The sequence below is a fragment of the Staurois parvus genome, unplaced genomic scaffold, assembly GCF_062004578.1.
Source record: "Staurois parvus isolate SC_StPar_1 unplaced genomic scaffold, SC_StPar_1.0 ptg000636l, whole genome shotgun sequence".
NCBI classification, from domain to species: domain Eukaryota; kingdom Metazoa; phylum Chordata; class Amphibia; order Anura; family Ranidae; genus Staurois; species Staurois parvus.
In genome coordinates, this window is record NW_028318432.1 from 4054809 (window position 1) to 4070077 (window position 15269).

Consider the following 15269-nt stretch of genomic DNA (forward strand, 5'->3'; position numbering starts at 1 on the left):
TTATTTTTTCAGGCGATTCCAACTTAGTTCTTAATCCTAAACTAGATAAATCTCCTGCAAGCTTAGCGGCCTCCTATCCGCTCTCTGTGGAGTTTGAACATATTCTTCGTTCCCATAATCTGGTTGATGCCTGTCTGGAATTACACCCCACTTCTAGGGATTATACCTTGTTCTCCAATCCCCACTCTAGCCATTCTCGTATTGATCACGTTTTTGTGACGCCTTCATTTCTTCCACATTTACTCTCAATAAAGATTCCTACAGTGCCATGGTCTGACCATGATCCTATTATCACGCAGTGTTCAGTTCCCTCTCAGTGTCCACGAGCTCCCTCCTGGTATCTTAATGATTCCTTTCTCGCTTTCTCTTCTGTAGTTGAGGATGTTCGGATCCACTCCTTGGATTACTTCTGGAATAACCTGGGTACAGTCTCTTCGCCTGTCACCCTTTGGGAAACGTATAAGGTGGTTATCAGGGGCCATATCATAGAGCTGGCTTCCAGGCAGCATAAAGAACGAGACTAACATTGGCAGACTTTGGAACATGAGCTTGAAAAGGTGCTGTTTAAGAGGCCTCCTACGGTTGAGCTCCAATGGAAGGTAGATCGTTTTCGCACGGATTTCTCTGTTTGACTGACGAGGCTGAGCACCATTTGCGATGGTCTCGTCAGAGGTTTTATGCAATGGCAACAAAATTGGGACTATGTCAGCTAAGTTACGATCATTTGCCCCTCAATGACATCATTATACTCTGAAAACTAGGAAGTGTTTGAGAACCTCTAATCCCAGGCATATAGTAGATGAGTTCTCTCATTATCTTTCGAAACTCTATGCTGGCTCGGGGGATGCCTCAGCTGATGTCATTGACAAGTTTCTTCGGGAGACTCCTCTACCCCATATAACAGACGATCAAAGGGACAAGTTGGTCGTGGATAACTCACAGGATGAGCTTCGGCAGACGAATCAATCTTTGAAGGTGCATAAGTGTGCTGGCCCAGATGGTTTTACGGCTCTCTTCTATCAAAAATGTAGCAATGTTGTAGTCCCTGTTTTAACCCAGGTATTCAATCAACTTAAGTGGGATGGTCAGCTGACTTCGGAAATGCTTAAGGCCCAAATCATGATGATTCCTAAACCAGGGAAGGATCACCAATCTTGGTCGAATTATCAACCTATTTCTTTGCTGAACGTGGACGTGAAAATTCTGACTAAGACTTTGGTCAATCGCTTGAATGTGGTAATCCCTACTTTAATTGATAAAGATGAAGTAGGTTTTGAACCTTGACGCCAGGCAGCCGATAATATTCGACTGTCTATTTTAATTAGTCATTTTGCTCGAATACGGTCTCGTAACCTTATGTTTCTGTCTTTGGATATGACCAATGCCTTTGGTACTCTTTCCTGGATTTATTTACAAAAAGCCTTGCAGAGGTGGGGTGTGTGACATGATTTTCTTCAGTGGATTCATAGACTTTACAGTATTCTGTTCACTACGGTCCGTTATCATGCGGTTGAATCCTCTCAATTTCCAATTAAAGGTGGTACACGTCAGGGTTGTCCCCTGTCTCCTCTTCTTTTTATTAGGGCTCTTGAACCCCTTGCTGTTTGTATTCGGCTTCACCTGGATATTTCGGGGCTCGAGTTGGTGATATAACATCATAAGATTGCCCTTTTTGTGGACGATATTCTGATGTATCTTTCGTCTCCACTTACTTCTCTCCCCAATCTCTTATCACTCTTGACTGATTTTGCTCATCTCTCGGGATTACATGTAAATACTACTAAGACAGTGGCTATGAACGTTTCCCTCACCCAGCAGCTTGTGACACATCTTCAGTCTCAATTTCCATTTCAATGGACCTCCTCTCTTCCTTATTTGGGAGTTAAACTTACACCTTCTTATGATTTGTTGTATCTGGCGCATATTCCTCCTCTACTTTCTCAGCTAACCCAGCTGCTCTTTTCTTGGCTGTCCATGTCCTTATCCTAGTTTGGCAGGGCCCAAGCGATCAAAATGACTTTTCTTCCCAAGCTACTTTACCCTTTTCGGGTGCTCTCTGTTCATATTCCGACCCATATACTCCGTATCTTACAACACCAAATTTTACAGTTTGTATGGGCTTCAGGGTGTCCTCGTTTGTCTAAACAGTTGCTTTACCGCCCACATATTCAGGGTGGTCTTGGTCTTCTGAACATTCATCATTCAGCTTTTTTCTCTAAGGGACTTGCCCTTGTGGACACTGATAGATACTTTGGACACACATCCCCTTCTGCCTTCAACCTTGCCTTGACTTCCTCCGTCCTCGCGGCCTAAATTGTTGAATCCTGTCTTGACTCACACCTTAAAAATTTGGGACTCGTAAGTAGTCGGCGGGTTTAATTTACCCGCATTTACTTCTCTTACAATTATTTGATTGTGTACTTTTTTCCCACAGGGGACTCTGAGAAGATGGCCTTTCGTTGGTGGACAACTCGTGGTTTTACGATCGTCCACTCGTTGATTGTGGGTCAAGGTATCCGTACATTTGCGCAGCTTTGATAGAGTCATTCTATTCCTCCCTTGGAGTTATTTAGTTATTTGCAATTGCGTCATTTTGTTGTACCTTTGATTTGTAGATGGGATTCCCCTCGCACCTTTTCGGGTTTTGAATCGCTTTGTAAGGTGCCGGCTTCCACTAAAGGTGCCCTATCTCAAATTTATCTATCAATCTGGAACCATATAGCTGAATCGCTGCCTGCTCATTGTGCGCAATGGAATGTGGATCTTCAAGCGAAAATCTCTACTGAGGATTGGGGGTCTATGTGGCAAGGTGTTTCCCGCTGCTCTCATAACATACCGGCATTAGAGAGTTCCTATAAAGTGATTTCCAGATGTTATTTTACCCTGTCTCGATTAGATAAATTTATACCAGATTATAACTCTGTTTTTGAGGCTGCTCTCTAGAGGCTACGATGCTCCACATTTGGTGGACCTGTCCAGTGGCCCGCCGCTTGTGGACTAGAGTTTATAATCTCATTTATTCAGTTATGTCCATTAACCTTAAAAAGGATCCTATTGAGGCCTTACTTTTGAAGCCACTTCATGGCCTACCTCGTGGACCACGCTCATTAGTCAATTTTTTTTTTATGGCTATTTATTTGAGGAGGTCAGGTCCAGAATCCAAGTTTTTTTTATCAACAAAAAAATTGACCGCGGTATTGGAGGATAAACATGATAAGTTTCTCTCTGTTTGGCAACCTTGGGTGGATTACCAGCCAGTCTCTCGTTTTACTACAAAACTCACTCATCTGTGATGTGTTACGTTTTGCCCCTCCTCTCCCCTTATGTGGGGATCGTGTCTCCCGGCTCCCCCCCCCCCCCCTACCAGACGAATGTCTTTTCTTTGTTGGCCTGTTTCTTTTTTCTCTCTGCTTTCTTTCTTTCTTTCTTTCGTTTTCCTGTTTTCTCTGTTTGATTCCTTTTTTTTGCTTTTTCTCCTTTCGTATGGTTTGTTTATATTAGACCGATTGTCTATCATTTATTTTATTTTTGTCATCTTACAAGTCTATGATTTCCAGCGACAACATTGCCTCACAAGATCGTGGCTCTCTGTGTGTTTTCTTTTTGTTGCTTTCTTGTATGTAACTCTTATATTTCTGAAAGTGTTTGCGGACCTCGCGGCCCTTTGCCTTCCATAGTGTTATCTCCATGTGTATCTCTGTGCTTGCTGTGTGTTGTTCCCCTATCCTTTTATTGCTTATTGTCATTTTGTATTGTACAATGTGTTATGTTTTGTATGCTTCTTTTAACATGCCTAATAAAATTTTTGGTAAAAGAATTATTGTACCGTCCTTTGTATGATTTGGGTACTGGTGAGTTCATTTCCAAGCTGGGTTTCCTATCTTTTTGGGTCACCAAATGATAATACCTTACTAAGATTCACAGTTTTGCTGAGTTCCCTTAATGCAACCCAAAATGCTATTGTCACACTAGTACATTGATCAATAATTAGGTCCCCCAGCAGTTACCCAAAAGTGAACATGTTTTACATAAAATGAAGTATGAGTATAAGGCAATCTCTCATAAAACAGCATTTAACTGCATATAATTAAAAAACAAAATAAATATAAAATGAATAATTATAGAAGGACAAAAATGATAAAATAAAAGGGAACAGTTTTTCCACGAAGGTGTATTGAAGTGTGTTTTGCAGAGGATTAACCCCTTAGGTTCCACAGTGAGTATAACAAGCATGCTTTACTGCATATACAGATTTTACTGTTGTGGGTTTAGTAACACTTTAAATGAATATTTAAAATGTAATATATTGCTTTTTACCAGTCCTTGGATTTGGTGGCTGCTTTAGTTTTATTTTTTTTAAAGCTTTTTTCCTTTTCTTTTACCTGGTTATTCTGCCAGTAACACACTTTTCGTCCAACACTCACCCATTGTATATTGAGAACCAACCATATCTGGGAATATTATAACGGGTAAAATTACAGCAAAGACAAAGAGCACAGGAAGTTATCAGCTGACAGGAATAATGACAACATCAGCCCCTCACCCCTTTGGCTGTAGTCAATCACAGCACGGAATCCTGTGTTTACAAACAACACAGGGCTCTGTACACAGATCAGTGATCAGGCTGTTTTTTTTTTCAGGGAGAAAAGAACGGGCAGATCTGTTAGTAAAAGCAGCACATATTACACACATTACACTTGTTAGGGACACAGTTAACCTCTTGATTGCCCCTTGATGATAACCCCACCCAGCCAGTGCCATTACTGCAGTGACAGTGTACAGTATTATATCTGATCACTGTATTAGTGTCACTGGTGTCATTTAGTCAGTTGGTGTACCTCCCAGCGAGAGTCTGCCACATTGCCTGCCACACTATGAAAGTCCCACTATAAGTCGCTGATCAACGCCATTACCAATACAGCATCAGAGCTGCTTCAATTCCTGTATACTGTATTAAACATACTTTGTGAAAACTATATCTTTCACACAAACCAATTAATATACATATTGGGGGGGTTTTTTGACCATATACCATAAGGCAGCGTTTTTCAACCACTGTGCCGCGGCACACTAGTGTGCCGTGAGATATTGTCTGGTGTGCCGTGGGAAAAATTGCAATTTCATCCGTAACATGTGGCCTCAGCTCACAAATAGACCAATCATTAGAACAGCAATGGGCAAACTACGGCCCGCGGGCCGTATACGGCCCGGCGGACCTTTTAATCCGGCCCGCGCAGCGTGATACTGTCAGGATGATCTGTCCCCCTCGACGTATCTGCGCATGTGCCGGAGATCGCCGATCGGCTGCTAATGCCTGAAACTGGCACATGCGCAGATACGTCGAGGGGGACAGATCCTCATAGGAGACAGATTTTCATGCTACACCGGAACGGCGAGAGGAACGCGCGGAGCAAAGGTAAGTGAATTGACACAGGGGGGGCTTGGGGACTTAATATGGGGGATGAATTAATATGGGGGATGAATTACTATGGGGGATGAATTACTATATGGGGGATGAATTACTATAGGGGGGATGAATTACTATGGGGGATGATATACTATATGGGGGATTAATTACTATAGGGGGGATGAATTACTATATGGGGGATGAATTACTATAGGGGGGATGAATTACTATATGGGGGGTGAATTACTATGGGGGATGAATTACTATATGGGGGATGAATTACTATATGGGGGATGAATTACTATAGGGGGGATGAATTATTATATGGGGGGTGAATTACTATGGGGGATGAATTACTATGGGGGATGAATTACTATATGGGGGATGAATTACTATGGGGGATTAATTACTATATGGGGGATGAATTACTATATGGGGGATGAATTACTATGGGGGATGAATTACTATATGGGGGATAAATTACTATGGGGGATGAATTACTATATGGGGGATTAATTACTATGGGGGATGAATTACTATGGGGGATGAATTACTATATGGAAGATTAATTACTATGGGGGATGAATTACTATATGTCGGATGAATTACTATATGGGGGATTAATTACTATGGGGGATGAATTACTATATGGGGGATGAATTACTATGGGGGGTGACTTACTATATGGGGGATTAATTACTATGGGAGATGAATTACTATGGGGGATGAATTACTATATGGGGGATGAATTACTATGGGGGATGAATTACTATATGGGGGATTAATTACTATGCTTACTATGGGGGAATATTACTATACTTACTATGGATGACACATACACATCATTCATCTACTCTTGGTCCGGCCCCCGGGTCCAATATATGAACCCATTGCGGCCCTCAAGTCAAAAAGTTTTTCAATACATTTTTTTAACATTTTCTAATGGTGGTGTGCCTCGTGATTTTTTTCATGAAAAAAGTGTGCCTTTGCACAAAAAAGGTTGAAAAACACTGCCATAAGGCATATAGCAGAATACATTTTGGCCTAAATTTATGAAGAAATTGTATTTTTTATTTTATATATATTTTTTATAACAGTAGAAATATCGGGGGGGGTTTTCATAAATTTCTGACGTTTCTATGACAAAAATGTAAAAAAAACACAATGGTGATCAATTACCACCAAAAGAAGGATCTATTTGTGTGAAAAAAGATATACAATTCATTTGGGTACAGTGTTTCCTGACCAAGCATTTTCCAGTTAAAGCAGCACAGTGCTGAATAGCAAAAATTGCCCTGCTCATGAAGGAGGTAAAACCTTCCAGAGGTCAAGTGGTTAAATGTATTTAAATATGCAGCCGTGTACGTACATAAATACAACCCGTATCAATCGCTTGCAGTCCCTGTACAGTAGAGCTCAGACTGGGGGAGGGAGAAGCAGCATGTTTTAACAGTCACACTAACAAGGAACATGTGGATAGCAAGAGACAGAAAAGTGATAGATGACAGAGAGAAGAGCACTTTAGTCTGCAGCTTCTCCATTTACTGTCCAATCCCAGGTTAGGGGAGGGACAAGACTTGTAAGTGTATCTGAACTTCAACAGAGAAAAATCAGGTCCCCTGTCCTGCCAACAGGGCTGTGCTGTATAGATTAGATATAAATCTCAGGGCTGGGTGGGCAGAAATACAAATCCTATGGTAGGTAAAACCATTCCCTCATATGTATTCATCTGTGTGTTTAGCTGTTTGCCTGTAATTCAGCTTTAACAGTTATTGCTGGGCTGCTTTAGCCTTGACTGGCAATCTGGTCAGCTCTGGACAATATCAGAAGGACTGGTCTCTACAGCAAGGTGAGAGCAAGGTCCACATTACTTCATTTCATATGCCACGCTGTACATTCCTCATTCCATAGCGCTTCCCCCCCATATGCCATGCTGTACGTTCCCTATTTACCATCTCCTCATTCCATTTGCCATGCTGTATGTTCCTTAGTCTGCATCTCCTCATTCCATATACAATATGGGGACTTATTGTTGCTATTGGGGGATTTATTGATGCTGCTGGGAGATTTATTGTTGCTGCTGGGGGATTTATCAATGCTGCTGAGGGAGTTATTGTTGCCACTGGGAGATTCATTGTTGCTGCTGGGGTATTTATTGATGCTGCTGGGATATTTATTGTTGCTGCTTGGGGATTTATTGCTGCTGCTAGAAAATGTATTGATGCTGCTGGGGGATTTATTGTTGCTGCATAGGGAAGATATTATTGGTGCTGGGGGATTTATTGTAGCTGTTAGGAGATTTATTGATGCTGCCAGGGGATTTATTGTTGCTGCTGGGGGACGTATTGATGCTGCTGGAAAAAGTATTGATGCTGCTGGGGATTCATTATTGCTGCTAGGGGAGATATTATTGCTGCTAAGGGTTATATCATTGCTGTTGGGGGATTTATTGTGGCTGTTGGGAGATTTATTGATGCTGCTACGGGATTTATTCTTTAAAAGGGGGTGGTGCTGCGAGGTGGGTAAGGGTGGCAAAAGGGGTCCTGGAGGGGGGTAGGGGGCGGAAACCATTGTGTACTGGGGGTGGGGTACAGTTCCCACACATATTCCTTGAGAAAAATAGCCTTGTCCAAAATAATCTAAATTTTGCACATAAATGTTTTTCTATGGTCATATTTGTATTTCAATGGTTTTTATTAATTTTAAACAGTATAAAACAGAGGCAACAAAACACACCCACGCAGGGGCTATCAATTGCACCAATAAAAAAGGCATAATAGAGCAGACAACGCTCTAATTCCAATAAGGCAAAACGTATGCCCACGCAGGGGCTATCAATGGCACATAGGTTACAATAACATCAGTAAGACTCTGACTATCGCAACTAAAGACAGTTGTCCACTGTCACATCAAAACAAACAGAAACTATGGTCATATTTGAATACCTCTAGCCATTGGGCTTTCCATTCTCTTCAGGTCAGAGGCCACATGATAACTTATTATAGCTCATTAGCTATGTTGTGAAAAAAAGAGAGTCATAGAACACCTTGTCATGACAACCAGATACACGGAGGAAGGAGAAGACCTCATTGTATATTAGTATTTTGCGCTCAGATATAAGGCTGGATTCATTGGAAAAAAGAAAATAAGAACACATTGGAATTGTTGCCCATAGTGACCAATCAGAATTCTTGTTTGATTTTCCAGTAAAATTAAAGATGATGCCTGATTGGTTGCTGTTGGAAATGGTTCCATTTGCCCCTTAGTTGTTTCTATGGTATTCTATCCATGGTCTCCAAATTTCATTAATCTCATGTCCTCATCTTCTGCTGTGACTAATAAGTGCTCCATTTCATGAATATTGTCCACTATTTGTTTAAATATTTGGAATGGGAATTTCTTTTTCAGCCAGTTAATAGCTGTCATCCATCTTATGACACAGATGTTTCATTAGAATATTTGTGGTTTGAAATGAAGGAGTGAAGGACCCATCCAGGGGCAGACTGACAACTCATGGGGCCCCCGGGCAATAGGGGATCATGGGGCCCCTGTATCCTTGCCCAAACTCAAAAAAACCTATGAAAAACATACCAGGGGCATCTCATGGGGCCCCCTACTGACCCCAGGCTCTCGGGCAGTGCCCGAGTTTCCAAATGGTCAGTGTAGCTGGCCAGCTAAGACCAGTCCTAGGTTGCTAATATGGTTCACATATATGTGTATACCAAACCTGCCAATAACCTCAGTAAAGTATATATGTACATATGTTAAAGCCAAAAGCAGAATCATTGCTGTGATTTATGTCTTTGATTGTTATATGACATTTATATATTCATTGTGTTAGCAGAAGCAGAAAAGGAAAATTTGCCTTTAAGAGTTAGTATAAGGTGAGCCAATCACAGACAGCCTCACACTGTACAGAGCCTTAACCAATCCCAGCCAGTTTCACATTTATGCCTGTGTAAAACTCCCTGCTAGGATTTTCTAGAGACACATGCTCACCAGACAGAAGAGGAAACAGACAGTTCCAATCAGAAAAGCTTTATGGAAGCAGAGAAGGCCAAATAGGTATTTAATGCACTTGTGTGTTCCTCTGTTGTTTAACAGTGCAGGTAGATCTGTGTGTAAAACTGTTGTATGTGTTTACTTTAGTTCCACCGAATTTACGAACTTACAAATCAAGTCACTGTAGAGTAATCATAATTGTACGAATCCTATCGAATTTATCAATCTATCGAATCAACCCAATGTAATACAAATGAAACTATTGTAATATGAAGAAACAAGCCATTGTAAGCAGTGTTATATGAAGAAGATTGAAGTTATTAAAGAAGTTAAAGTATTCGGTGTGCTCTTTAAACCTACTGCATCCATAGAGCGGCATTGGAGGAATTACAGAGTAAAGTCAGTCTAATCAAACAAAGAAACAGCAATTGCATAATTTTTCTAATGCCACAGCGCACTAGGCATCCAAAGGGTGCTGCGCCTGCCACAGTCAGTTCGCCCCTGGACCCATCAATACAGATAACACGGCATGGGAGATGGGAGAAAATGTTCTCTTTAAAAAAGTGCTAGTTGCCTGGCAGTTACAGTAGGTCAGTGGTTTAATACTTTGAGCTACAGACCTGGAAGAGTTCCAAAGTGCTTGATTCTCCCCCCAACACAGTGTTGATGGGGGAATCCCTTGCACTGAGCTATTTTACTCTGACAGCGGCAAGTTTTCCCGCTGTCAGAATACAATGGTCACTGCTGCCGGCTATAACTTCCGGCAGTGATCATAGGAAAAAACTCTACAGGCTGGTTGTACTGAAGGTGATTGATAGATGGATCGAAATTTGGTTCCTGCTGATCCTGATTCAATCCATCTATGGCTGGTTTAGTATTGGGTAACAGGAACAAATCATATTAAATTCATTCTCTTTACCTTAATGCATTCTCTGCATTAAAGTAAAAAACCTTCTGTGTCCAGGATCTGCATTCCCCCCCCCCCCATACTTGAGCCCAATCTCGATCCAGCGCTGTGCACAAGAGCAGTGGCTCTCTCCGCTCTCTTCCTTCTCACGTGGCAGATTGATAGTCATTGGCTCCTGCTGCTGTCAATCAAATTCTATGACAAGGGAACAGGGATGGGCTGAAGCCCCACTGTCTGTGCCAATGGGAGTGAGCCCACACGAGTACCCTAACAGCTTGCTGGGGGGAGGGGTACTTGGAACTTGGGGGTACTTGGAACTTGCACAGAGCAGGCAAGTATTACAAGCAGGTTTAATATCACTTTAGGTATCTATTTTTTATCATTTTTATATTATACCAAAGATGTGGGTATTATATTGTGTTTGCGTACACTAAAATTCATTAAACTGTACTTTTTACCTGAAAATTTGTATTTTCAAAATGGCTGCACAAATATCATGCAACATAAAAAAATTGCAACAACCCTCTGCTTAAAAAAATATCTAATGTTTAGGGTTCTAAGTAATTTTGTAGCAAAAACAAATGCTGATTTTTACATGTATGTGAGAAATGTCAGAATTGGCCCGGTTGTGAAGTATTTAATACAGGTTACCACTCTCTGCACCAGAAGTTACCAGCACCGATGAGCCAGCAACGAATGCTAATGTATCCATTTTGGCTAACTTTTTTCAAATAGGAAGGAACATCTTTGTTATAGAGAACATCTACTGGACACTAATTATCAGCATGCATTCATATTTAATATGAGACAGAACAGAAAGTTTTTGCATAATACATTTTAAGACTAAAAATAAATTAACAGAATAAATTTTGAACTTTTTTACATATAACTTTTTTTCCGATTCAGGGCCAAGTGTGCAGCCTTCAGCTGGCAAACCACCAGCATTTCACAGATCAATAGTCACTAGTCTTAACGATTTTATGCACTCCATTCCTGACATTGCTTTGGTTGTCAACCTTCACTAACATATAAAGGAACCTGTCCAACTGACCTTGGTGTTACAAACAGCATTCTGTTTTTCTGGGAAAATGACTGTTTTTAGTTAATGATTTATAAAGCCCGGCTGTTTCATGAATGCAAAAACCTGCCTGGCAGCCCCACACATTTCTAACTGTCCAACCATAAACCAGAAGCATATACAGTCATGACAAAAAATATTGGCACCCTTGCATTTCTGTCAGATAATGCACCACTTTGCCCAGAAAATTGTTGCAATTATTATGTTTCGGCATTCTCATGTTTATTTCTTTTGTTTGTATTAGTATGACACAAAATAGAGGAGAAACAAAAAGCCAAATCTTGACACATTCCACGCAAAACCCCAAAAATGGACTGGACAGAATTATTGGCACCTTCTCAAAACTGTAAGAAATAATTGCATTCCAAGTTTGTGATGTTCCTGTCATTTGTAATTAAACTCACTTGTATCAATTAACGGGTGCTAACAATATAGAAATCACACCAAATGGTGAAAAATGTACTCAGTCTTTCTGTTGTGTCTGTGTGTGTGCCACATGGAGCATGGAGAAGAGAAAAAGCAGCAAAGAATTGTCTGAGAATTTGAGAATAAAAATTGTGGAAAAGCATGGACAATCTCAAGGTTACAAGTCCATCTCCAGAGATCTTAATGTTCCTGTGTCCACTGTGTGCAGCATTGTCAAGAAGTTTACAGCCCATGGCATTACAGCTAATCTCCCTGGACGTTGACGAAAAAGAAAAATTGATCAAAGGTTGCAAGGAAGGATTGTTCCAATGGTGGACAAAGGACCTTGATCAACTTCCAGACAAATTCAAGCTAACCTTCAGGCACAGGGTACAACTGTGTCAGCTCGCACTATACATCGCCATCTGAATGAAAAGGGATGCTATGGTAGGAGACCCAGGAGGACCCCACACAGAAACTGATACAGAAACATAAAAAAGCCAGATTGGAGTTTGCCAAAACATACCTGAAGAAACCAAAATCTTTTTGAAAGACAAAACAAAATTGCAGCTTCTTGGTAAAGGCCATTATTCTACTGTTTTCAGAGAAACAAATTAGGCCTTTAAAGAAAAGCCCCTACAGTCAAACATGGTGGAGGTTCAGTAATATTTTGGGGTTGCTTTGCTGCTTCAGGCACTGGATGTCTTGACTGTGTGCGTAGCATTATGAAATCTGAAGACTACCAAAGATCTCTGGGGTGCAATGTAGGGCCCAGTGTCAGAAAGTTGGGTCAGAGGTCATGGGTCTTACAGCAATACAATGACCCAAAGCACACTTCTAAAAGCACCCAGAAATGGTTTCAGACAAAGCACTGGAGAGTACTGAACTGGCCTGCAATGAGTCCAGATCTTAGTCCCATAGAGCGCCTGTGGAGAGATCTCAAAACAGCAGTAGGGAAAAGAAACTCTTCCAATCTGGGAGACCTGGAGCAGTTGGTGAAAGAAGAGTGGTCCAGAATTCCAGTAGAGAGGTATAAGAAATTCATTGATGGTTACACAAAGAAAATTATTTAAATAATTTTTTGCAAGGGGTCTGCTACCAAATATTAAATTCAGGGTGCCAACAGTTTTGTCCAGTCCATTTTTGGGGTTTTGCATGGAATATGTCAGATTTGGCTTTTTGTTTCTCCATTTTTTTCTCTGTCAACCAATACAAACAAAAGAAATAAACATGAGAATGCTGAAACATTTGTAATTGCAATAATTTTCTGGAAGTGGTGCATTATCTGATAGAAATGCAGGGCTGCCAATATTTTTTGCCATGGCTGTATAGCAAAGACGCTGTCCTGCATTTAAGGGTATTTTTCATACATGTACATTATTAGCAATAGTATTTCAGTGATTCCTCCACAGGCAGTGTCAGACTGGGCTTTTAGGACACGTTTTGTACTGAGAAATGACATTATGAAGGCTCATCAGTTTCTTGACTCCTTCTGCAAAAGCAGATAACTTGAATTATGTATCGGGGCATCAGACCAGCATCTCTGAAGGTCATTTTATACGGATGATGAACTCGGGGTATACAGATAAAACGCACTGCTGCTGACATCAAGGCTCGTTTTAGGCAAAATGGGACCTTAGAAAAAAATCAAAGTGAGGCCCCATCTGCTAAAATGCTGTAGTGAATGGTACAGGCATCTGCACACAGTAGGGTTGACTTAAAGCAGAAGCAAACTTGTTGACAGGAGTGAACTTTTGCCAAAATCTGCAAGTGGGCACAGCACTGTGGCACACACTTACATCTTCCTGTGCTGCCCTTCAGCAAAGATGGGACCAGGATCCTGTCACCCTTGCATCTCATACCACCACCATCTCCACCGGTGATTCTTCCAGGTCCCGTGAAACTCGTAGTCAGTCATTGGATGACCATTGATAATGTCTCAAGCATCTAAATCTATTTTCTGCATGCCGAGAATATGGACGGTGCACTGCATGGGGGAAGTGTCCTGTCCCATGCAAAAAAAAGATTTGTTTGCCTCTTCTGCCAAAAACGTCTACCTCCTGGTGACTTTTTGTTAAAGTAAACTTAGCTGCAATTTGGGAAGTAGAGATTCTTCAGTCAACTTAGTAAATAAGCTAAAGCTGTGTTCACTTTGAAAACCCAATCATAAGCAGGAAAAATGTAAGTGATTCTAAAGGTCAAATAAAAAAAAAATGTAACAAATATGTCATACTTACCGACTCTGTATAATGGTTTTACACAGAGCAACGTTGACACCAGTGCTCCTTGCTCCTCTTCTTTGCTGAGTGCCCCCATAGCAAGCCGCTTGCTTTGGGAGTACACATGTGTACTTGCTCCTGAGCCAGATCTGTGTGCCCATTGGCAGACAGAGCACGGCTCAGCCCCCCCCTGCTTCTTCCTCACTGGCTGTGATTGATAAGAGCAGAAGCCAATGGTTCCCACTGCTGCTTCCCTGTCCATTGAGGAGAGAGAGAGGTAGGAGTGCCGCTGCTCTTGTGCACATCGCTGGACTGAGATCGAGCTCAGGTAAGTATAAGAGGGGGCTGGGGAAGGGAGAACTGAACACAGAAGGTTTTTACCCTAATGCATTCACCACTTCTAGAAGCAAAACCTTAGCAATCAAAGTCCACTGAACGCTCAGTCCTCGGTCTTCAGTGAGCAGAGAGCAGCTCTCTGCTCTGCCCCTCCACCGCTCACTGAAGCACCGGGCCGTGCAGGGTGAGAGAGCGGCTGGCTCAGACTCTCAGTACCCCGCTGAGCAGCTGAGCCAGCTGCTGGTCCAGGCATCTAAGTGGATCCCAACTTTAAAGTTGGGATATCTGTAGAGCCTGGGCTGTCTTAGTAATATCAGTGAACTTTGACCTGCTGTCAACCTGAAAGCGGGCCACAGGAGTGCAGAGCTAAGTGCATACCTGTGATCCCCAGGAGAAGTACAGCCAATAAAGCTTTGGCCCCACTTCTCCTCTAATGTAAAAACCTCACAACTTTTAGAACTATTAAGTTTATGTTTGCACATGACTGGATGACTAATATCAATATATCTTCATCTTATTTCAAGAAGCCTATAAAAAAGAAAATTGCGAAGGAGACTGTATAAAGCAGGCTCAATGTCCTATGGTTTTATTGGTACCACATCCTTTTATATAGGACACTAAAAAAACTAAGAAGACCCTACCAAGTCAAACTACTAGGACTTTAAAGGTACTACACCAAATTGTATAAAAATGACATGTTTATTTACAAAACTTTTAAAACGTATTAAAAATGTAGCATTCCAACAGCATAGGTGTCACAAAAACTGCAGTAAACATAGTTAATATTTTACAAATAGGTATAAACCCAAGTGGTCATGTTCATGCAGATATCTCCAAAGCGTTTTGCAGGGACAATGCCTGCTTCTTCAGGGAAAACTACTACAAGGTTCTATAAATATAAGCAAAAACCAAAAT

General features: G+C 41.3%; 2 protein-coding genes across 3 annotated transcripts in view; one reads left to right on the forward strand and one right to left on the reverse strand.

The window, feature by feature from the left end:
• NEBL (nebulette) overlaps positions 1-15269 on the reverse strand; it is a 306245-nt gene that overhangs the window by 265732 nt on the left and 25244 nt on the right. The gene's annotated exons all lie outside the window — the stretch shown is intronic.
• The window catches only part of LOC149449105 (uncharacterized), a 40835-nt gene that overhangs the window by 1316 nt on the left and 24250 nt on the right, over positions 1-15269 (forward strand). Inside the window, exons 2-3 of the mRNA XM_089693834.1 lie at positions 789-1270; positions 2435-2512. Of these exons, the coding sequence (XP_089549960.1) occupies positions 789-1270; positions 2435-2512 (560 nt within the window). The remainder of the gene's footprint in view (positions 1-788; positions 1271-2434; positions 2513-15269) is intronic.